The following is a 24461-nucleotide window of genomic DNA, read 5'->3' as shown; positions in this document are numbered from 1 at the left end:
TGCCATATTTGCAGCGTGCATCAGGGCCTGCCGTCCACTGCTCTGTCTCCTATGTGGGCCTAAGGACCCAGGCCAGGTGATCTGGGCCTTGTAAGACCCCTAGTACCCAGGGCTCACTGACCCAGCACCCACCGTGCAGGCCGACCCAAGGGCCAGGACCAGGACCAGGTGACCTGGGCCCCACTGGACTCAATGGGGGAGTTTTTAGTGCAGAGTGGCTGCTTTACAAGTTGGAAAGGTTTGGGGTCAGATACACAACAGCCTGATGTACTGACTGCACTCAGCCACACACCTTAGCAGCGGTTAGCACGGTGTGTGTGTACACAGAAAAATACGCGCCAGTTGAATTTAGTTCATTTATTCACCAATCTGCTGCTCCGCTGGCTTTCCAAACCTCAGCTGACTGTCACTTATCACTTCTCCAGACAGAAACCTGGGCTTTTATCCAAAACCCCTTTCCTTCTTAAACGATTTATTTTATTAGGAAGACAGAGTTACGGAGAAACAATCTTCCACCTGGTGGCTCACTCCCCACATGACAGCAATGACCACAGCTGGGCTCATCTGAAGGCAGGAGCCAGAAGCTTGTGCTGGGCCGCTGACACAGGTGCAGGCTTTGAGCCATCCTCTGCTGCTCTCCCAGGCGCTATCAGCAATGCAGCAGCCAGGACTCAAACTGGCGCCCCTGTGGGTGTCAGCGCCACAGTCGTGTTGCTGTAAAGAACTTCCACCTCCAGTCGCAGCTGCTGCTACTTCTCAACTGCTGTCTGTGTCCTGAATCTCATTCTGCTTCACAGTACTTTCTCATAGGAAAAAAAAAATTCTTTGAGATGCAGCTGCAAACATTTCCACACGTGAAATCGTGTTGCAGTCAATGGAGAATGGAAGCCACGCCTTCATCTAGCCTCCAGGGCCTCTCCTCACCCCCCCCCCCAGGGCCTCTCCTCCCCCCTCTCCTCACCTGCACCCTCCAGGGCTTCTCCTCACCCCCCACCCTGCAGGGCCTCTCCTCACCCCTCTCCTCACCTGCACCCTCCAGGGCCTCTCCTCACCCCCCCCCACCCTGCAGGGCCTCTCCTTCCCCTCCTCCTCACCCACACCCTGCAGCTGCAGTGACTGCTTGTAGCTGTAGTTTCATGCAGCTGTGTGCCTCCGCTGCTCTGTTCCCGCAGCAGGATGGCCGGAAGGGCTCCTCCTCATCCTGCCCACCTGGGGAGCAGCTGGTTTTCTTTGAAAGACGCTTTAAGTTTGGGTCTTATACCATCTTCTGACCACTTCCCTCTTTCGTTCATTCAGATTTTATTTTCCATTCTTTGCTATGCCTAGATATTCTCTATCGTGTCGTTTTTTTTATTGCACTTCTCGGTTTTACATGTGTGCGTTCTTCTATTTCAGTATAATTATTTTGGAGTCAGGATTGTGGCTTATTTCCTTTTATGTCCTCAAGGCCCTGCCTGGAATACTGTGCACGTTTATTCAAAGTTGGTCACACACATTTATTATTTTGATATAAATCGAATACTTGTTACATTTAACACTTGTTACGTTCTGACTGTTGGGGATACAAAGCCTTTCCCGCACAGACGGTAAAACCCACTCCAGGGGTGAGGGTGGGGGTGGGTCACTTGCAGTGCATTAAGCCTCTACCTGGGACGTTCGTATCCCACAAGCTGCTCTAGTTCCGGCCCAGCTGACGCACCTGCGCAAACAGCTGGAATCCTTGGACGCTGCTACCCACGTCAGAGACGGGGATGCAGTCCTGAGCTCCTGCCACTCGCCTCAACCAGCCCCAGCCATTTGAAGAGCAAGCGCAAGAATGCAAGATCGCTCTCCCACCCTCTCTCCGTAACTGTTCACATCAATACGATACATGTTTAAAAGAAAAGCTTACCCTAAGACAGGGCAAGCACTGGGCAAGGCTTCCTGCCGAGGGCCGCATGCTGTGGAGAGCAGAGCAGGAAGGCAGTGGAGGCAGGAGTCGGAAAACCCCGGTGGGAAGTGCAGTGATGGTTTTGGAGGCGCAGGACCTTAGCAGGTGTAAATGGCTTTCGGATGAGGCCATGCATGCCGACCACTGCACTGCTGGAGTTTAGCTTGGTGATTATACTCAGTCAACACTTCCTGCAGACTGTGTTCGCAGTTGGAGCCCGGGAAACGGGGCGTCACTCAGCGGGTACGCAGTGTTGCAGACTTTGAGGGACACGGTTCCATCCCAGGAAGAATTCAAGCTTCTACTAGCCATTGTTCTCGATGAGGTCTCATTACCGACTGCGGCTCACCTGAGCCTCATCTTCTAGAGGCCGGCATCCACGAAGCCACGCCCACCTGTGCTTCCGCGCGCATTCCCCTCCCTCGCCAGCCAACCAGCTTTCTTCGCGTCATCCAGGCGCGCCGCGCAGGCGGGTCCCGCGCAGGACCACGTGTACCGTGTTGATGGTCAGCGTCCGGCAGTCCGCTAACCGGAAGCAGTGACTTGAGAGGAAAGTTTCCCCACCTGTGGTCCCCGAGTCGGCTTCGCCCCGAGGATGAGTGCCCCGGGCGTGCTGTCCTTCACCCAGCAGGGCTGGGAGCAGGTGCTGGCCAAGGTGAAACGGGCCGTGGTCTACCTGGACGCCGCCTGCGCCGAGAGCCTGCATTGGGGCTGCGGCCCCTCGCGGCTGCTGGACGCCGTGGGCGCTCCCGCGTGCCACCTGCGGGAGTTCGGGAGCCACGCGGCCGGCGGCGGCGTCCAGCAGCCCAAGGCGGTGTTCGTGCTGAGCTGCCTGCTCAAGGGCCGGACCGTGGAGACGCTGCGAGACATCGTGCGCCGCAGCCACTTCCAGTACTGTGTGGTGGTCACGGCCGTGAGCCACGCCGTCCACCTCACGGCCAACCACGTGCCGGCCGCGGCGGCCGCCGAGCTGGAAGGGCAACAGCCCGTGTTCGAGCAGTTGGAGGAGAAGCTGTGCGAGTGGATGGGCAGCATGAACTACACGGCCGAGGTGCTGCACGCGCCGCTGCTGCTGGCCCCTGTCGCGGCGCACCTGGCCTGCACGCCGGCCTTCGCGTCTCTGTTCCCGCTGCTGCCGCGGGACGTGCGTCTCCTCCACGGTGGCCGAGCGGACAAGAGGAGGCTGGGCAGCCTGGCCGAGCTGGACGCCACCGCCCTGCCGGCCGAGCTGCAGCTGCAGATCAGGTGCCTGGTGTCCGGCCTCAGCTCGCTGTGTGAGCACCTGGGAGTCCGCGAGGAGTGCTTTGCCGTGGGCAGCATCAGCCGAATCATTGCTGCCGATCTGGCCAATTTTGTCCCTGCCAAGAACAGGAGGAAGACTGCCCCGGGCAGGGCGTCCGTGGTCTTTGTGGACAGAACGCTGGATCTCACAGGTAGGGCCCAGGGAGATTGCTGGGGAGGGCCAGCGCGCGAGCGACCTGGGTGCGTGTTGTTCAGTGAGTGACGTGGAGTTGTGTCTTCAGGGTGTAATGTTTTGTTAAGCAACTACTGACGCTAGCCCCACAGATTGCAAAGACAGAATTATTCTGACACGGAGGAAGTTGTTTACGAACTTTTTTTTGCAAAGGACTTGGAGTTGTGCAGGATTAAAACATTTTTTTAAATTGCTTTATAGATTGATTTATGTGAAAGGCAGAGGTAGATCTTGCAGTGACTGGGTTAGGCTGTCAGGGCTGAGCAGGCTGGAGCCAGGACCCTGCAGCCCCGTGCTAGTCTCCCATGCAGGTGGCAGGGCCCACGCACCTCGATGTGGGCTGTGGGCTGGACACGCTGAGCCCTGACACGGCTGTTGGCAGGGCAGGTGATCGCAGAGACACTGGGGGGAAGACTCCTGAACGGCCGAACGTGAACCTCTCTGAGACAGTGGAGGCCTGTTCCTTTACGTGAATGAGAACAGAAGTGTAGAAAAGCTCTTCAGTGCTTATCCATTTATTTAGAGATCTCGATTTGAAAATTGGGTAGGTCATCTCAAGTCATGAAGATATAATAATGGTGTAAACAGGGCTGTAGCCCTGCAGCAGGTGTGGTTAAAAACACTGGCTGGGACCTGACATGTGCGGTTGATTTTAAGGTTCTGTATTGAGGTGGGTACAGTCCTGTTGGTAGTAATGGCTGTCCACAGCCAAGTTCAAGGAGAAAGGTCAGGAAAGTGGCTTTCGTAAGCACATTTTTCAGTAGATCAGAGAAAAGGTTGAATGAAATTATAAAAAGCTTAGTAGGTGGATTCAGTTTTGTGGTTTTCAATTTTTTTTTAATTCAGTGAAATTAATTTATGGTCATAAAAGAGAAGGTAATCTAAAAGATAATACCAAAACGTAAACTTTGAATATACCTGGAAACCCAGGTGTCCAATCAGTAATTGATTTAAACCTAAGTAATAATTGTGGAATAGAACTACTGGGGAACTGAAAAAAAACTGGTGAGTGTAGGCAGTCCCCACGGCTGGAATACAATCTTTTTTTTTTTCCTTGATATATTTGAAAGGCAGAGTTGCAGACAAAAGGAGAGTTAGAAAAATCTTCTATCTGCTGAGTCACTCTTCAGATGGCTGCAGTGGCCGAAGCTGGGCCAGGTGAAAGCCAGGAGCTTGGTCTGGGTTTCTACGCTGTCGCAGGGACCCAGGAGCGTGGGTCATCCTCTGCCTAGCAGGGAACTGGATTGGAAGTGGAACAGCCAGGTTGAACCGATGCCCAGGTGGGATGCTGGAGCTGCAGCAGCCACTTGATCCATCATGCCACAATGCTGGCCTCAGGAATATGCTCTTTAACCTAATACTTGTTTAGCCAAATGTGTGGCGTATGATCTTATAACTGATCCAGATCTCCCACTTTGCGTTCCCCCAGGACTTGAGTTAGGGAAACCTGGCTGTGCAGCTCAGTCGCTGAGAACTTCTGAATCCTTGGTCTCCTTGGGCTGTGCACAGAGCAAGCTGGTAGTTTAGCCTCAGCTCTCTGAAAGCAGCCAGGAATCCTCAGACACGGGCCGCACAGCAAGGCGCAGTTGCCACTCAGCATCACTCCTTCCATACTTTCTCCTCAGGGCCCCAGATCTCCTTTGCCACACTGGCCTGTGATGTCTCCGAGCCCGTAAAGGTCACAGCGTGCCCGGCTCTCTGGCCTCTGCACGTGGAGATGCACGCCACTGCATTTTTGCTTCCTTCGTGTTAGAAGGGACATCCTGTGCTTGTGACTCACTCCGGCCTGCTCGCCCGTGCAGCCTGGGTCCTCTCCATTCTCTCCTGTCCGGGTGTCTGTGCCGCTCGGTCCTGTGCTCTGGTTTCCCCGTTTCAGACCCCAGGGAGCGTCTCGCGTTTTGACTCCTGATGTGTCCCCAGCTCCAGTTCTGCTGCTGCTTCATTTTCTTAGCAGATCTGGGAGGAGTCTGTGCTCTCTCTGTAGACATTTGCTCCAATTTTTCTTTGAAAAAGAGTTTTAGTTTATATTTGAGAAGTTGAGACAGAGAGCCCGTTTCTACTGGTTCGCTCCCAGATGAAAGCAACAGCCAGGGCTGGACCAGGATAGAGGGTGGGTGTCCCAAACACAGACCAGTCTCAGAAGGGCGGGCCAGGCTCCCTGCAGCCTGAGGCGTCCTGCTGTGTCCTGGGGTCTGTGTGAGCAGGAAGCAGGCTGGGGGGTTGGAGCTGGGTATTCAGCCTGGGGTTTCTGATATGGGGTCAGGATCACTGTCCCTGTCACTGGGTCCAGCACCCACCCCTCCTTTTGTCCCTGCTGGATTCCACTTCTCTTAGGCCCTTGCTTGCTGATGCTGCCAGAACATTTCTGCATCAGGGTCAGGCAGAGATTCTGTATCAAACCCATTCATATTGCTGAGCAAAAGAGCGGTTCTTGATGTCCTAAGCCATCAGGGCCGCTTACGAGGGTTGAAGAAGCATGAAAGATACGCAGGTAAGCAGGTGTTTCGGCTGGTTTTTCTCGGTTGGTGCCCTGGAAACCTAAGTCCGATCTGCTGTGTGCCAGTTCCCTGTGCTCTGATGGCTTTCCAGCACACCTGCTGAAAGTCCCGTCCCTCAGTGCTTTCGTCAAGGTCACATGGGACCTGCTCTACTCTCTCCTCCCAGTTGAGGTCCCGCTGACCTGCCCTCATGCCCTGCTCTCCAGGCCCACTGCCTGCTGGTGGGTACCATTCCCTGGCCTGGTCTGCGCTGCTCCCTGTCTTGGTTCTTTCACTCACCTGCAGGGGGACTGTGTCCTGACAGAGGAGTTCCAGGCTCCTCCATCAGAACCTCTCCCAGTACCAAATCTCTCACACGTGTCGGGAGATCCTTACTTCCAAGGCCAAAGGTTGAACTCCCTGTCTGGGTTTCTTGCTGATCTTGGTGACTGTAGGGTCTCTTCATGGCGCTGGGCAGGCCACCGGGAGCACGTGTGCTGTTCTTGTCCACTCCCTCAGTGTGTGCAGTCGGTGTGTCTGCAGGAGTGAAGGAAAAGCCAAGCTGAGCTTCAACAATGCAGCATAGAGTCTCCCTGCGACACCTGTAGAGCGCTTCTAGAAGGTCATGAGAAATAGCTAAGATGTCTGTTTTTATCACACAGAAAATCGAAATCCTTGTTCATGACAATTTTTTATTTAAAGATTTATTTATTTATTGGAAAGTCAGATATACAGAGGAGGAGAGACAGAGGAGGATCTTCCATCCGATGATTCACTCCCCAAGTGAGCGCAACGCCCGATGCCATGCTGATCCGAAGCCAGGAGCCAGGAACTTCTTCTGGGTCTCCCACATGGGTGCAGGGTTCCAAAGCTTTGGGCCATCCTCGACTGCCTTCCCAGGCAACAAGCAGAGAGCTGGATGGGAAGTGGAGCAGCCGGGATTAGAACTGGCACCCATAGGGGAATCCAGGGCGTTCAAGGTGAGGACTTTAGCCACTAGGCCACGCTGCCGGGCCTGTTCATGATAATTCTTCAGAAAGTTTATGGAAAGTGCATATTTTGTAAAAGCTGTGCATGCAGCAAAATAAACTTAGTCTAATTCTATGTTTTCATGCACTTTCTGAAGTTTCCTCATATGTACTTGACTGTCTGTGTTGATAATGTGTTTTATTGAAAAGATTTATTTATTTGAAAGACGTACAGAAGGGCAGTTAGGAATCTTTCTTTTGCTATTCTCTTGTAAGATGGCTCCAACAGACAGAGTTAGACTAGTCTGAAGTCAGGAAGCAAGAACTTAATTTGGGTCTCCTATGTGGGTGCTGGGCCTAAAGACTTGAGTCATCCTCTGCTGCCTTCCCAGGCCGGAGACAGGGAGGTGGATTGAAAGTATAGTGGCCAGGACTTGAACTGGCATGCGAAGCTGGCACTGCAGGCAGCAGTTTTATGCACTATGCCACAGTGTTGGCTCCACTGACATTTTCTTTCTTTCTTTTTTTTTTTTTTAAGAATTTATTTATTTTTATTGGAAAGACAGATATACAGAGAGGAAGAGAGACAGAGAGGACGGTCTTCTTTCCTATAATTCACTCCCTAAGCAGCCACAACGGCTGGAGCTGAGTCAATCCGAAGCCGGGAGCCAGGAGCTCCTCTGGGTCTCCCATGCAGGTGCAGGATCCCAAAGCTTTGGGCCATCTTTGACTGTTTTCCCAGGTCACAAGCAGCGAGCTGGATGGGAAGCGGGGCTGCTGGGATTAGAACTGGTGCCCATATGGGATCCTGGCGTGTTCAAGGCGAGGACCTTAGCCACGACGCTATCGCGCCTGGCACGATATTTTCTTTATTCAGCAAGTTCTTACTGAAGCTTACCGTGTGTAGTACTGTGCTGGGTGCGGGGATGGACTTGGAAGCACAGTCAACCTGCTGCTCTGTGCGACATGCAGTCCTGCCCGGGACTGAAGCCAGAAGGGACCGTTGTTGTTGAAACAGGAGGCCCGGAGCCCTTTGTCCAGCCGACGTTTCCTCCTCTGGGTTGATGTTTCCTTGCTCTGTTTCACCAGGTGCTGTGGGACATCATGGTGACAACCTGGTGGAGAAGATCATCTCTGTGCTTCCCCAGCTCCCTGGCCACACGAATGATGTGATGGTTGACATGGTGGAGCTCACGTCGCTGCACGCAGCAGGAGATGGTCAGAACGTGGTTGCGCCAGGCTGCCTTGCACAAGCCGAGTAAGCTACATGAATGTTTCTGATCTCATCTTTCTTCCACCTCCTCCTTCCTTTGCCGCTGCCGTGTCCCTGCAGAAAGGAGACGAGCAGCAGGTGTTGTTGAACCATTCTGACTGAACAGCACTTAGCAAAAGGCATTGGTTCACGATTTGGAAATGGGCAATTCCAGCACACACAGCAGTGGGTGAGAAGTATGGGCTGTGGCAGCTGTGTGGCCAGGCTGCGGTGGAAGCTCGTTCCGGGGGTCACGTGAGGTCAGCTCCTGCATCCCCGTCTCACGGATGCTGACCCACAGGGCCGCGTTGAGGCTTCTGCAGTTCCATTTCCTTGTTGACTTTGTCAAATGAGTGAAAAGCAGTTGTGTGGCCTGGGGACAGTGATGTCTCATACTAGAGAAATGAGCCCCTCATGGGTGTGTACGGGAGAAGCTTTTCTTCGGCTTTGTTTTTGAAGATGTTTTTATCTGAATGGCAGAGTTACAACAGAGAGAGAAGGAGAGTTGAGGGGAGAGATCTTCCATTGACAGTTCATTCCTCATTGGAGCTGGGTCACTCTGAATCTCGGAGCTGCTGTTGCCTTTTTAATTAATTATTTTTTTTTAAGATTTATTTATTTTCATTGGAAAGGTAGATTTACAAAGAGAAGCAAAGGCCCAGCTTGGTATTCTAGTGGTTAAAGTCTTCGCCTTGCACATGCAAGGATCCCATATGGGTGCGAGTTTTTTTTTAAGATTTATTTATTTTTATTGGAAAGGCAGATACAGAGAGGAAAAGAGACAGAGAGGAAGAACTTCCATCCAATGATTTTTTTCCCCAAGTGGCCACCATGACTGGAGCTGCAGCTATCTGAAGCCAGGAACCAGGAACTTCTTCTGGGTCTCCCACGTGGGTGCAGGGTCCCAAGGCTTTTGGGCGTCCTTGACTGCTTTCCCAGGCCACAAGCAGGGAGCTGGGTGGGAGGTGGGGCTGCCAGGATTAGAACTGGCTCCCATATGGGATCCTGGCGTGTTCAAGGCAAGGACTTTAGCTCTAGGCTACTGCTTTGGGCCCCTATGGGTGCGGATTCCAGTCCCAACAGCCCTGCTTCCCCTCCAGTTCCCTGCCTGTAGCCTGGGAAAGCAGTCAAGGACGGTCCAAAGCCTTGGGCCCTTGCACCTGTGTGGGTGACCCAGAATTAACTCCTGGCTGCTGACTTTGAATCAGCTCAGCTCTGGCCCTTGCGGCCACTTGGGAAGAAAATTCGTGGGTGGGAGACTTTCCTCTCTGTCTCTCCTCCTCTCAGTATGTCTGACTTTCCAATAAAAATAACTAGCTCTTGGAGCTGCATGCTGCCCTGGGGTAGGGGCTCCTGTGGCGGGCCTGCAAGACCCCCAGGTTGGAGGCTTTCCAACCTTGGTGCAGGTACAAACAGCCAAGCACACTGGCTTCCTTGGGGGAGGGAGCTCGGTGGGCCTCCAGAAGCACACCAACCTGGAAGTTAAGGTTTTTGGCCTGCATAGGTGGGACTTGGTGGAGGAAGCTTCCAGCAGCGTGGCAGCTGCTGGAGGTAACTGAGCCAAAACAGATGCAGTACTTGGGACCCTGGCCATGGCCACCGCTGCCATGTGGTGAGCGAGTCTGGGGCTTTGAGTGGCTAGCTTGTCAAATGGCTCTGACCACCATCCGCTGGCTGCAAGCTCAAGGGTCTTTGGGGTATGTAATTGCTGCCTGGGGACACCCATGGATAAGGCCACTGTGTGTGTAGGTGAGGAATAAATCCTGAGGGACTCCCAACGACGGGGTCACTGAACTTGCAGGTAAGTGAGGGGACTGAGACCTGGTGGTTTTGAAGGATGAGTCCATAAAATCTGTGTAGGTCAGACTGATTCACCAGCCCACATGGAAGTCCTGAGATGGGCTGTTAGCATGGATCATTGCTGACAGCCTCATGCCAGACTGGAGCGCAGGTCATGTCAGGCTAGGCTGTCATACCTGCTAGTTTGCATGAGCCTGGGATGGGATCAGACTGAGTAGGGTCAGGTTGCACCACCCACCAGTGAGAGTTGGGACGGGGGGCAGGCCGGGCTACAGCATCCAAAAGCAAAGCTCATGACAGGTGAGAAACTTTGCCGAGCTGTGTCAGAGCAACCAGTGGCACACACAAGATCTGTGGCTGGGAACAGGCCTGGTTGGGAGTTAAGGGGACACCCTGAGTTGTACATCCCACTGGTGAGCTTGAGCGCCAGATTTCAGGCTGTGGTCTGGTCTGGACATGGCTGCAGTGTCCCTTGGCATAAATGTGGACTGGGTCTGGGATTTGCCAGACTGGTGCTTGTGCAAACAAGGGTAGGTATAGGATGGGCTGGTCTAGGTCTCTGCCCCTGTGGAGCCATGTGTGAGCTGTGTCTGTGCGTGGACCAGGTTTAGCTGGGCTGTAGCACCCAATAGCAAGAACCAGAATGGGTGAAGGCCAGTCATGAAAGGCCACTGTTCCTGCTAGGACAGAAGGCAGACTAAGTAGGGCTGTCCCTGGAACCACTGATGGGTGTGAGATCTGGCACTGATAGAGGTTCTGATGGAGGAACTTGGGAACTCCTCTGTCAGGAACTAGTCCCCCTGCAGGTGAGTAAAAGAACCAAGACAAGGAGCAGCCCAGACCAGGCCAGGGAATGGTACCCACTGGCATACATTTGGTGCATGTTGGGGGTGAACCAGGCAGGGCCAGTTTACTTCACCTGCTGGCGAATCTAAGCACCAGAATGTAGTGTATATCAGGCTGGGTTTGGTCACAATATAACTAGTACACATGAGGGCTTGGATTGGGTGCCGGCTGGTCTGGCCTAGAGTGTAGCCCCCACCAACCTGAGCTGGAATTTGTAGTGGCCAAGCCAGGCCAGGCTGCGGCATCCACTGGCAAAAGCTGAGTAAAGGCAAGCCATGCCAGACCAGGCTGAGGCACCTGCGGGGAGGGGGCAAAGTTGGTAGTAGGGCAGCATGGATTCCTCTGCTGGATCACCACTGCCTCTGGAGAGTGTGAGTTGGGATGTGGGCAGACCTGACTGGCTATAACACCTGTTGGCCTCATGTGAGCTGAACCAGGGAAAATCCAGGCTAGGTTGACTGTTCCTGCTGGTGCAAGCATAAGTCAGAGGGGGTGAGGATTGGTTGAGCTTTGCTATAGCTTCAACAGGCAGATGCTGGCACAGGAAGCTAAATCTTTCTAGCCAAACTGCAGAACTTCCTGGATAGTGCAAGATCTGGGAGTGCAAGTTGGCCAGTAGGGAAACAGTGGGCACCTCTTTCCTGGTGATCATGAAAATCAGGACGGTGGCAGGCATGGCTAGACAGAGAGTGGCACCCATCGGCAGGTGCGTGGGCTGGATAGTGGGGCTGGTTGGGCTGCACTAGGCTTCAATACCCCTTGACATGTGTGGGAGCTGAATGGAATGTGGGACAGACTGGACCAGTCTGCTGTTCATATTGGCACGCATGGGAAGCAGGGCAGGGGTCAGACCTTGTGAGGCTTATTGGCAGTCACCCCAACAAGGCTGAAGTGCCCACTGGTTTACATTGCCAGCTGAGTGGTGGGCAGGATTATAATGGGCTCCAACACCATTTGGTTTGTGTTAGAAGATGGGGCTGGATGCAGAACTGACCCAGCAAATGCAACCACCAGCATATGCACAGGCTGATTTGGGTGACCCTGTTTGATGTTTCAGACCCTGTACTGGCAAGCACACACAAGAATCTCATCTGGGATCACCTCAGACGAAGCGTCTTTGGGATCCCCCCAAAAGAATTGCTGATCTTAGAACCCCAACCATGAAGAGAAGTGCAGGTTCCATGGTCTCACTGTGGAAATCATGTGTCAAAGCTGAGCCTCCTCAGTGGCTCAGATGGAGCACTGGACAGCATATCCAGGTGCACATGCAAGATATGGCAGTCCATTGGAACCTGTGTAGGACACCTGGTACCACAATAGAGGACAGAGGACTGAACAAATTAATCAACTACCCCAGCCATGTGTTGACAGTGAAAATGTCAGCAAACAGAGAGTCTAAGGTGGACTATGTTCAACCAGTGGATTCAGGAGAGATTTCATTGTGCCTGGAATGGCAAGATTGTCAGCAATTCAGAATAGTTGAACTATGAAAACCACTTGAGCATGCCGCACATTGGGGACCTTGGGATGGTTGGGAGGCTGGGTGTGACCTCTTCCTTTGTCTCTCATCTTCCCCCAGATACAGGAAGGAAAAAAGAGAATGTGGAAACAATGGTCTTACCCACTTTCTTGTAACCTTTGACCTTTCACCCCTAATCAACTGTGTTAAGATCATTAAAATAAAAAAGAATAATAATAAAAAATAGACCTTAAAAAAAAAAACAGAGAAGCAGAAACAGAGAGGTCTTCCCTCTGTTGGTTCACTTTCCAAATGGCTGCAGTAATCAGAGCTGAGTCAATTTAAAACAGGAACTAGGAGTTTCTTCTGGGTCTCCTAGACAAGTGAAGAGTCTCAAGGCCGTGAGCCACCCTCCGCTGTTTTCCCAGGTCATGAATAGGGAGCTGGATTGTAAGTGGAGCATTTGGGCACGAAATGATGCCTGTATGGGATGTTGGCATGTGCATGCAGAGGAGTAGCCTGCTGAGCATGGCATCAGACCCAGGAGGTTCTGTTGAGTCTCCCCTGTGGGTGAATGGGCCCAAGCACTTGAGCCATATTCTGCTCCTTTCCCTTGAATCCATGCCCATATGGAATGCTGATGCTGCAGCCTGAGGCTTAACTTGCTGTGTCATGGCGCCAGCCCCAACATTTTTTATTTCTTGTTTTTTCACATGCTCAGAGGCATCAGAGAAAGATGGTGTTCTTTAAGTTTTGCAGGGTTTCAAAAATAATACATTTTTCCTTCAGAAGCAGTATGCGATGCTGTACTCACTATCCTGATTGGGTCTTCCTTATCAACATTCTCGTGAGAATTATTCTTATCCGCCACCCCTCCACTCTTAACAGAGTCTTAGTGTTACAGGAGAGAAGCCTCTGAGTCACAGCATGTGTGTTATCTCTGTGTTTCATATTTTAAACACAACCATATCTTTTGGCATTATGGTTTCAATTTTTAACAGCAGCAGACACATTTGGAATTTCCTGTGGTATTTTCATCTAATTGGAAGTTCCTGAGATGTTCAGCTTTTTTTGTGGGTAATTAGTGACATTCATTGGATGCCTAGCGTGGTTGGGTCAGTGTGGGAGGAAGATGATAGGTCCTAGACTTTGTCTGCTTGTGCATACAGTACAAGCCGAGGTCTACACACGTGGAGTCTGGGGATGTAAAAGTGATTGGTACTGGCGTACTTCAAGCTCTTTAATGGCCGTTCGTAAGTGAGTAAAGGACCTACTTCAGTCTTGCTCTAGGCTAAGTTATAGGAAGGACTGGGATGAATTAAAATATCCTTTTGCTTTTAACATTTGTACTTGGTGCTTTCTTATGGAGAAGTAATGGTTTACAGCAGGTGCAATTAGAAATGATATGAAATGAGATTGATGTGTCTGATCTGAATTCTGTCTCTAAAAGTACTGCAGGAGGTTGATGTGGGTTTTGCAGGTCCAGGGAGCCTTGTGAAAACAAAGCTGGATGTGATCTTGTCTTGATGGGTTTAGAGAGCAGGAGAGGGCTGGTGTGGATGACTGTGTATGAACTGGATTGGTCAGGGCCTGATGAAGTGGATTGTGCAGAGGAGATGGCCCAGTGGCCTCACTCCTGCCATGAGACACCCCAAGACATCTGAGGTTAGAAACGTCATTTCAAGTTTGCAGCGACCCAACAAACAGATGGCGTTATTCCCTTGGTGTTATTTTCCTATTTCATGTGTAAGGAAAGCGAAGGAAAAGGTACTCAGGAATTCTGGGAGGTAGAGCTGGATACGAACCCAGAATGCTCCGCTCCAGGGCTCCTGTCCTAACCGCCCACCACCTGTATCTCTGGATACAGGAACAGGAAGCAGAGCTGCTTCCTGATTTTATCTTGGGAGTCATGTTTGTTCCCTGACTTCAGTAGGAACACTGCTGAGTCCCATTGAGCAAAACAAGGGTACAAGGGCCAAGGGTGGTTCCCCAAATGGCCGCAGTGGCTGGAGTGGGCTCGATCTGAAGTTGGGATCAAGAAACTTCCTTTCATCTCTCAGGTTAGTGGCGGTTCCCAAGGCCTTGGGCCATCTGCTGCTTTCCTAGACCACAAGCAGGGAGCAGCTGGGACACAAATTGTTGCCCATATAGGATGCCAGCATTTGCAAGCAAAAGATTAGCATGCTATGCCTCTATGCTTCTCTAAGCTGCTCCACTTCTAACCTAGCTCCCTACTAATGCACCTGAGAAAGCAGTAGATGATGCCCTGGTACCTTGGATCCTAACTCCCGTGTGGGAGACATCGGTAGGGTTCCAGGTTCCCGGCTTTGTCCTGGATCATTCCTAATGCAGCCTACACCTGTGACACCAATATACATAAGTGCACCACTTCTAGTCCCTGCTGCTCCACTTCCAGTCCAGCTCCATGCTGGTGGCTGGGAGATCAGCTGAGAATGACCCAATGCCTTGGTCCTCGCACCCACGTGGGAGACTCGGAAGACGCTCCTGCCTCTCAGCTTCAGCCTGGCTGAGCTGTGGCTATTGTGGCCATTTGGGGAGTGAACCAGTAGATCAAAAAATCTGTCTCTTCTTCTCTCTCTGTAACTCTTGACTGTAGAGTTAAGTATGTTAATCTTCATTCAAAAACAAAAACAAAATAGCAGATACCCTTATTAATAGTACCACATATTTGTAGAAGAGTTTCTGTGTGGCAAACACTGTTTTGGGTGTGTACTATGAATTAGCATTTTGAATTCGCGTAACTCCATGCAGTAGAGTCTGCATATTTTATGAGTGAGGAGGGCGATTCAGTGGAGCAGCTAGGTGGCAGGTGTAGCGAAGGGGGTGCTTAGAGCTGTGTCTGGCCTCACTGCATGCCTGCTGCTTCTGCAGAGGCCGCAGATTGTTACACCGAGAACGGCTGGGTTCCCCAGTTTGTAAAATGAGAGCAGTTGAATTTGTAACCAGAGAACAGAAAAGAAAGCGGAGTTGTAAAAGCATGAGGAGGCAAATCTAAGAATATGTTTTGAAATCCATGCGTAGTTTTTCATAATATGCAGTTTCCAGGAATTCTTTGAAGACTGTATATATGTGTCAAAATTTGTACGAGATAAACATATTTAATTCTTTTTTTCCTATTTTAAGATTTATTGTTATTGTTTATTTACTTATTGGAAAGCCAGATTTACAGAGAGAAAGAAAGTCAGAGAGAAAGCTCTTCTGTCTGCTTTTTCACCTCTAAGTGGCCTCAAAGGCTGGAGCTGAGCCGATCTGAAGCCAGGAGCCAGGAGTTTCCTCCAGGTCTCCCACTTGGGTGCAAAGCTTTGGGCCGTCCTTGACTGCATTCCCAGGCCACAGGCAGGGAGCTGGAAGGGAAGCGGGACCACTGGGATTAGAACCAGTGCCCCTGTGGGATCTTGGCACATGCAAGGGGAGGGTTTGATCCACAGGCTATGTGCCATGCCCAAGCTCTTAACTTTTAATTCATTTAGTTGAAAGGCAGTGTGTGTGTATGCATGTGTATATAATTCATTTATTTACTCTTTTTAAAAGATTTATTTTTATTAAAAAGGCAGATGTACAGAGAGGAGGAGAGACAGAGAGGAAGATCTTCTGTCCGATGGTTCACTCCCCAATTTGCCACAACGGCTGGAGCTGAGCCAATCCAAAGCCAGGAGCTCTTCTGGGTCTCCCACACAGGTGCAGGGTCCCAAAGCTTTGGGCCCTCTTTGACTGTTTTCCCAAGTCACAAGCAGGGATGGGAAGTGGAGCTGCTGGGATTAGAACTGGCGCCCATATGGGATTCGAGCATGTTCAAGGTGAGGATTCTATCCACTACGCTATCGTGCCAGACCCCATTTATTTACTTTTTTAATTGAAAAGTGAAGTTACAGAGAAGAGAGAGAGAGAGATTCCATCTGCTTGTTCTCTCTCCCAAGTGGCTACAGCAACGAGATCTGGGCCAAGTTGAAACCAAGGGCCTAAAACTTCATCCTGGTCTTCCAGGTGGCTCTAGGGTTTAGTGCTTGGACCATCCTCTGCTGCTTTCCCAAGTGTATTGGCAGGAAGCTGGATTGAAGTGGAGCAGCTGGGACACATACCTGCTGGGATGCTGGCATAGCAGGTGGTAGTGTCACTTGCTGTGCCACAGTGCAGGCCTCCTTCTTGAGTGCCTGGCTTGGAGCCCTCCGCATTGTTCTTCAGGACGTGCCTTTGTCTTTCTCGTCTGTCTTCCCTGGGTGTCCTTTTCGTTGCATTCTGGCTTCAGCTTTGAGTGCCATCCAAAGATGGGAGTGCTGTTGTGTGCTCAAGGGCATAGATGCGTTCCCCAGGCCCTAAAGGAAGAAGAAAGCTTGGAGGAGAGCAGTCATGAAATAGGGGGGCTAGAAGTCAGCCTGTCAAAGATCAGGGGAGGTGGTGAGATAACTGCAAACAAATAAAGATGTAACACAGTCATTAGGGGAATAATCGTGGTTTTCTCCAGTTGCTTGGAATCGTGAGGGCACTGTGCTAATTTGTTGGCAGACAAGAATTGAAATCAATCAAGCTTTCCCAGTGTGTCTGCACATAAGCTGGAGAATGAAAACCGCTGTTCACTGCTTTGCAGTGAAGCTAGAATGCAGGTAGAGCTTAGCGCTGAGATGTGGACAGACGTCTCGCTGTGCTGTAAGCCTTGGCAATCCAGTTACCGTTATTTTTTTTTTTTTAACAAAGGGCTGTTTCTTGGAGAACTGCAGATGCCAGCGGCGTCCCACCTGGTCCTGGGCCCTGTGCCTCACTTCCTGGGGTTTGGGAATGTTTTCAGCCGGATTCTCTAGCTCCTCTGTCAGTGGGTTAGTGAGCTCCACCCCAGCGCCACATCCCTGCCCTAGCCCTTTCTGCACCGTGAGGCTTGCCCTCAGTGTCTGCATCGCTGCTGGGCGATGTCGACTGGGCTTGACCCTGCGCCTGGGCGCCTGCTCACCCTGCTGCCTTCCTCTCCCCTGGCTCCCACAGACCTGTGAAAGCCAGAGCCCCTCCTGTGCCCTGCCCCATCTGCTTTCCAGGCCCTCTTTGACCACATCTTTATTCACTCTGCTCCAGCTGCGGCGCAAGCTTCCTTGCTGTTTCCCGTGTGGGGTGTGCTGGGACCTGCCTCCGTGTCCCTGCCCTGGACTATTCTTCCTTGGGACATGGCTTCTGGATACCGGTCTTCTTCCTCAGGGAGGCCAGTTTTGTCCATCCTGGCTCTGCCCGACTGCCCCTCTTTCATTTGTGCCTCAGCACTGGGCACTATCAATAAATGCCTCCTCTCCTAGGGTCATGGAGAGAACTGACCAGAGTCCTGGGAGTAGGATACAGCTCCCTGCTGTGTCCCCACTGCCTGAGACCCCTGTGGTCAGCTAGGACAGACCCCCTCGGCTGGGGCGCTCCAGATCCCGTGACCACGTATGGAAGGCCTCGTCTGCGGTTGGACATGTCAGCCCCTTGGCACGTACTGTTCCACCTGGGGCCTGTGCAGGCTCAATGTTCCCATTCTCTGTGTTGGAAACCTTAAATGCTCCAGATAGGACACATTTTGAGCACTGAGGTGGAGACTCGGGTGGAAGAGACAGTCACGGTGCAGGCACAGTCACAGACTGCGTGAAATTACCTTCAGACTAAGTGTGTACCGTGTGTGTGAAACCTAACGGATCTCTGGTTGTCCCATTTCCAAGGTATCTCATTCCGTATATGCAGACAATTCCACTCCCGGCCCCTAGTCTGAAATTAGAAGTGCCTCTGGTCCAATGTGTTAGTGCAAGGGAGTACCTGACCTAGAGAAGCCCTGCTGGATGCTGCCTCACACAGGACTCAGGCCCCCCGAGAAGTTAGGCAATGGGTGAACATGGGGGAAGTGCAGGAAATACAGACATGTCATTTTGTGTTTCAGGTTCTCAATCGTGGGAATAGATCTGCTATTGGAAACAGTTTACATCAAAACACTGTTCATTCTTGGATTAATGATAATTTAGAGCCTGGCGCCGTGGCCTAGTGGCTAAAGTTGTCACCTTGAAAGTGCTGGGATCCCTTATCGACACTGGTTCTAATCCTGGCTGCCCTGCTTCCCATCCAGCTCCCTGCTTGTGGCCTGGGAAAGCAGTCGAGGATGGCCCAAAACCTTGGGACCCTGCACCAACTTGGGAGACCCAAAAGAAGCTCCTGGCTCCTGGCTTTGGATTGGCGCAGCTCTGGCCGCTGCAGTCACTTGTGGAGTGAATCATTGAATGGAAGATCTTCCTCTCTGTCTCTGTTCCTCTCTGTATTTCTGACTTTGCAATAAAAATAAAAACAAATCTTTAAAGAAGATACAATTTAAAAATTTCTAAAGTTTTATTTGGAAAGGCAGAAGTACAGAGAAAGGAGAGACAGAGCTCTTCGTCCCTTGATTAACCCCCCCCCCCCGGTGGCTGCGTCCGCCAGCTCGACCAATGCCAAGAGAGGAGTCGGTCTGCCCTGTGGATGCAGATGCCCGAGGCCTTGGACTCCGCTCTGCTGCATCCCCAGACCATTAGCAGGTTGCTGGATCAGAGTGGACCCCCTGGGACTATAACTGGTGCCCACATGGGATGCTGGTGCCACAGGCAGAGGCTTAGGCGGCTGTACCACAGTGCCAACCCTTATTTCCTTATTATTTATGGTAGGGTCCTGGGGTCCTAGGAAGAAGTTTCTGAAACCTGTGCAGAGTTTCTCTGCTGCCACAGTGTCTGCTCTTCTGTGTTCTTGTGCTGCAGGCCAGCCTCCTGTACTGACATTGCCGTGGGTCTGCTGCCTCTCCTTGGCCTTCAGGTCCTGAGGCTCTGCTGGGGAGTGGAATAAAAGAGCCTGAAAGTGATTGATAAATCTTGTATTGGAGGCCAGATGTCAGATGGCTGATAGAAGGCAGGACAAGCCTGTCTGCCTCGTTCTGGGCACTGTTGTCTGGTGCTGGCGGTCTGTGTCTATACTCAGATGCTTGAATGTGCTTCTTCCATGAAGTTGCAGCAGGTGGGACATCTTGGATTTGTAACTTCTACCCACACCTCTCATCCCAGTGAGTGGGGAGGGAGCTGGGAGCGCCGAGGGTCGGTCTGTCGGGCGCTGCATTGTGGGTCTGCAGATTCCGTGTTTCAGTTAAATCCTGAAGCTGCTCACCATAGTGGATACTATTCTTCTGTTTCTATCGAAGAAGACCTAAGTTACTTCACCTGAACAAAATTTGCCCAAACAGACCAACTGAGTTCTTTTCCAGACTTGTTTTCTTTAATCACAAGGCGCCTTTGTCTCTGCTGTGCCACAGACTCAGCTACGCGCTCCACTGAGGGCTTGGCGTATGAATCCGGGGTTTATAAAATGCAGTATTCCAAGTCTAGTATGCCTGTTTTTCTTTTGTGTTTTTAAAAAGATTTATTTAAGAAGAGTCAGAGCTTGATTGATCTCTAGCTCCTGTGTCACTGCCCAGATGACCACAGTGGACAAGGCTGGTTGGGCAACGTCAAGAGCTTCCTGTGGGTTTTTTCCTTGAGGGAAGGAGCCCAAGCACTTGGGCTGTTCTCTGCTCTCCTCAGGCCATTGGCAAGGAGCTGCATTGGAAGAGGATCAGCTGGGACTTGAACTGGTGCTTGTGCTCAATAGAGTAAGTAGACCAAACAGAAGGATGCAAGCAGTTCCAGTCTAAACAGTGATGAGCCAAAGTTTTATGCATTTTCACACTGTTAAGTAACCTGACAATGCTGAGAATTAAATTATTAATTGGGGCCTGGTGTGGTAACCTAGTGGCTAAAGTCCTTGCCTCGTGTGCCGGGATCCCAAAAGGGCACTGGTTCATATCCCATCTGTTCCACCTTCCTTCCAGCTCTGTTTATGTCATGGAAAAGCCATGGAGGATGGCCCAAAGACCCTGTACCCGTGTGGGAGACCTGGAAGAGGCTTTTGGTTCCTGGCTTTGGATCGGCTCTGGCTGTTGTTGCCACTTGGGGAGTGAACCAGCAGATGGAAGATCTTTCTTTGTCTCTCCTTCTCTCTGTAAATTTGGCTTGCCAGTAAAAATAAATAAATCTTCAAAAAATTATTAATTTGACCCTCAAGGTCAGCATTTGTCAGATTATCTGATACCATTAGTGATTCTTTGATTTCCAAACAAAACTCGTATTACCATTAAAGAGCCAGTGCCGTTTTCAGAAGGAATTCAGGTTATTTTTCCTGCGGCAGACTCACACTTTCTTGGGTTCTGAGTTGGTCTGCAGCTAGAGTTGCTGTCCTGGGGAGAGCACATGGGGTCACTGCGTGTGAGAGTGGCGGTGGAGCCAGCTCTTTGGTGGCCAGGCCACCACACACGTGACTTTGGTCTCACTGGGGTCGGGCTGGGGCATCCCTGCCACACCACCCGCACCTCTGCCCCTCTGACAAAAGGATGTATTTTTTGCTTTTCCAGTAAACATTCTACACGAGGTAGGAGCAAAACCCGTCTCTCCTCAGCATACAGTGTTCTATGCTTAAATTTTTAAAGGAGTTTTCCTAGGGATCGTCTGAGTTCAGCCGCAAGTGTGTAAACAGAATTAATGAAGTTTGTGGATGACATAAGCTAAAGCAAGGTTTTTCTTTAGGAAGTGAAGGGACAAAGTTGCCATGAAGACATATGTAAATTACTTAATATACCAGAGGCATTTGAAGTTCTGTTTTTTGGTGGAGAATTATGTTGAATACAAATACTCCAGTTTCTACTTTTCAAAATTGCATGGTAAGGAGCGTTTGCAAGTGGGAGTTCCCGTTCTCTAGTTGCTGACCTCGGCTCCTCTGTTGTGGCTTTTGTCCACTAAGGAATGTGCAGTCAAAGCTCCACTTGCTCTTCACATTTTGAGTGTTAGGAAATGGTTTGTGGTTTCTGCATGGTGGGGAGACTGAACTCTGGGGCGCTGTGGCTTTGGGATTCGTAACGTAAATGGAGATTATGGGTCCTTTCCACACAGTCAGGAATTCTCTCCAGTTAGCTAAGCGGGAAAAGGAGGGGTGGAGAAACTAACTGAACTTGAGTGACAGTGATTGCAGTTTGTGATTAGCTTGCCTTTCACTACCAAGTAAAAGTCAGGCACAGGTCCGACACTAACTCCTGGTGAGTGAGCCAGGCACAGCCTGGATTGGTGTGCATCCAGCTCCTCGGTGAGGTTGCTCCCAGCCTGCGACACCCCAGCCAGGCTCCAGCTTCCAGCCACTGCCAGTGTGCCTGCCAGAAGGTTCCTGCCTTGCCTTTCTGTTCTTTGAGCCGTACCTTCCAGTAATATCACAGTGCATAATGGCCGCTGGCGAGGTGGCTTGGGTCCCAGGACAGTGTGGCTGCCTGGCTGGCTTTGCTAGTAAGGACTGCTGAGGTAGCAGGTGTTTCCAGCCCCGAGAGACGGCCCCTCTTGGGCCCTGAAATCCAGAAAATGTCCCGGGTGGAAGGTGCTCCTGTGGAAGTGAACCTTCTGCGTATTGTACTGCATTTTTCAAAATAGTGATGGATTGCTGTGCTGGGCACGTGGCGTAGACAAAGAACTCTGCTCTCATGGGACTAGTGAGGGAGACAGAGACAGGAGCATAAACAGGGAGTAAGCACGGTGGGCGGCCAGGTGCCAAGAGGCACGTGAGGCCAGATGGGGCAGGCAGGGGAGGGAGAGTGCCCAGGGGCTTGCGGAGGCCGGAGTGTGCAGAAGAGGGCTTTCTGCAAGCAGTCGGGGAAGCGCTGGTTACTCGCAGTCAGCGTGCTGTATTCGCTCCGAAGGCGGTGGTGAGCGAGTTTGCACTGGCTTGCTTCTCACATCTTTGGCCCGTTTTCTAATTGAATTGCTTTTTTCCCTGTTGAGCTTTGAGAGCTCTTTAGTCTGTCGAACTCCTAGTTGGAGTTTGGTCTTTTCATCTAGGAACAGGATAGAGCAGATGTTTTCTATTTTGATGAAATACAATTTATCAGGCTCCTCTTTTATACATTGTACTTCTTATGGTAGAAAGAAGCAGGCTTCATTGAAAAGGTTAATGTAAGGCTTATTTGGGACAGAATATGTGGGGTGTAGGCCAGAAGACAGAAGTTACAAGGGTTGGCCTGAAAAGGTGGACTTGAGTTCAACGGGATGAATTTGTCACAGGTTGGAGATGACTTTATTTAGAACATGATTGGTTCCAAACACCTTCAGAGAGAAGGGACTGTCTGGAAGAGAGGCTGCTGCAAAGCCGGCTCCTGCCGCATCTACCCAGGACCTTTGTGGGTAAGAACGAAGGATTACACAGGTTTGCTCCAGATGGCTGCGATGAAACAGGATCAGGCGCCTGTGTGCTTTCTGCCAGATCAGGTGGCCTGGTGGATATGATGGATGGTTCTGTCCACTCATGCCTCACGCAGCTCTCCAGCAGGTGTTTTTCTTGAATGCTTTTCATCTTTTTCATGGGACTTTGTTCTTGTTATAATGTCAGAGCTTTAAACCGCCTAGCACTACATTCTGAAGAGTTTCAGCCCTTCTCCGCTTAACATTTTCTTGCTTTACATATATGATTGATCCATTTTCAGAAAGTTTATCTATTTATTTTTATTTATTTGAAAGGCAAAGTGAGAGAAATAGGATTCTTCCCTCTTCTGTTTCACCCCTCAAATGCCAGCAACAGGGACTGGATCAGGCCCAAGTCAGGAGCCAGAATCTCCCTCCAGGTCTCCCACTTAAATGGTCAAGACCCGAGTCCATGAGCCACCTCTGCTGCCCCGAGGCTGTGCACCGACAGGAAGCTGGTTTGGAAGCAGAGGCAGAACTCAATACCAAGTGTTCCAGTAAGGGAGTCTGTGTCCAGAACTCCTGCCCGTCTGGTTAAATAACATGCTACCAAATAACCAATGTGTCACTGAAGAAATGAAAAAGAAAATTAAAAAACCTTGAAGCAAATGATGCTACTATGTGACCTATTAGTGAGGAAATTAATAAGAAAAAATCCTTTTTTGAAAGAATGAAAATAAAAATGAGTGTCAAACCCCCTGAGATGTAGCAAAAACAGTATTGAAAGGGCTATTGATCTTGTATTTTGCATGAAGGTTGCCTTATATCAGAGAAGCAGAACTGAGGAATTAAAATTATCCCTGTTTGCAGATGACATGATTCTCTACACAGGAGAACCAAAAGACTCAAGCAAGAGACTAGTGCAACTCAGAAGTGACGTTGGCAGGGCAGCAGGATACAAGATTAATGAACACAAATCGATGGCATCAGTATGTGCCAGTAACATGATGGCTGAGAGAGAAATTCTGAGTACAATCCCCTTAAAATAGCAGAGAAGAATTTCAAATACCTTGGAGTTAAGCTAAACAAAGATGTGGAAGACCTCTATAATGAAAATTACAAACATTAAGGAAATAGGAGACATTGAAAGATGGGGAAACTTACTATGTTCCTGGATTAGCAGGATCAGCATCATCAAAATGTCCCTATTACTGAAAGTAATACACAGAATCGGCGCGGTTCTGATCAAAATCCCAACAACACTTTTTCTTAGAAATAGAGAAGGTGATGCAAAAGTTCATCTGGAAAGACAGGAGACCACAAATAGCCAAAGCTATCCTGAAAAATAGAAACCAAGCTGGAGGAGTCACAGATCCAGAACTTAAGACATACTACATTGCAGTAGTCATCAAAACAGTGTGCTGAAACTGGTACTGATGCAGAAACAGATCAGTGGAGCAGACTAGAAACCCCAAAGGGAGCCTACACATGTACAACTGACTAAACTTCGACAAAAGAAATGAAAGTAATCCAGGAAAAAAGGCCGGTCTCTTCAACAGATGCTGTTGGGATAATTGAATAGTAGCTGGCAGAGGTAAGAAGCACGAGCCCCCACTTGTCACCTCATACAGAAGTCAGCTCTACATACATCAAGGACCTAAATGTGTGCCCAGCGACCACCAAACTATTAGAGGAAAACACAGACAGCACTCTGCAAGATCCAGGAACGGGGAAAGGCTGTTTGAAAAAGTGAGCAAAAGCACAGGCAGTCAAAGCTAAAATAAACAGCCGGGCTTCATCAAGCTAGAAGCTTCTGTCGAGCAAAGGAGACGATCAACAAAGTGAAGAAGCAACTAATGGAATGGGAGAAAATCTTTGCACACTACACAGCTGATAGGGCACTAACATCCAGGATTTACAAAGAGCTCAGAAACCCAACAACAGCAAGATAAACAATCCTGTAGAAATGGGTGAAGGCAATGAACTGACATTTTTCAAAAGAACAAATTCAGTTGGTTAA

The 24461-nt window shown here is 50.4% G+C and overlaps 1 protein-coding gene across 2 annotated transcripts in view; it reads left to right on the top strand.

Moving 5' to 3' along the window:
* The first annotated feature begins 2473 nt into the window (after positions 1-2473).
* The window catches only part of SCFD2 (sec1 family domain containing 2), a 276472-nt gene continuing 254484 nt past the window's right edge, over positions 2474-24461 (top strand). For both annotated transcript variants that reach the window (XM_040966516.1, XM_040966515.1), the window contains exons 1-2: positions 2474-3363; positions 7939-8107. In XM_040966516.1, coding sequence (XP_040822450.1) covers positions 2526-3363; positions 7939-8107 — 1007 coding nt within the window. In that variant the 5' untranslated portion in view covers positions 2474-2525. The remainder of the gene's footprint in view (positions 3364-7938; positions 8108-24461) is intronic.

Source organism: Ochotona curzoniae, unplaced genomic scaffold (genome assembly GCF_017591425.1).
Source record: "Ochotona curzoniae isolate NIBS_2020 unplaced genomic scaffold, NIBS_Ocur_1.0 scaffold_4506, whole genome shotgun sequence".
NCBI classification, from domain to species: domain Eukaryota; kingdom Metazoa; phylum Chordata; class Mammalia; order Lagomorpha; family Ochotonidae; genus Ochotona; species Ochotona curzoniae.
The sequence above is the reverse complement of the archived record's forward strand: the minus strand, read 5'-3'. Positions and strand labels throughout refer to the sequence as shown.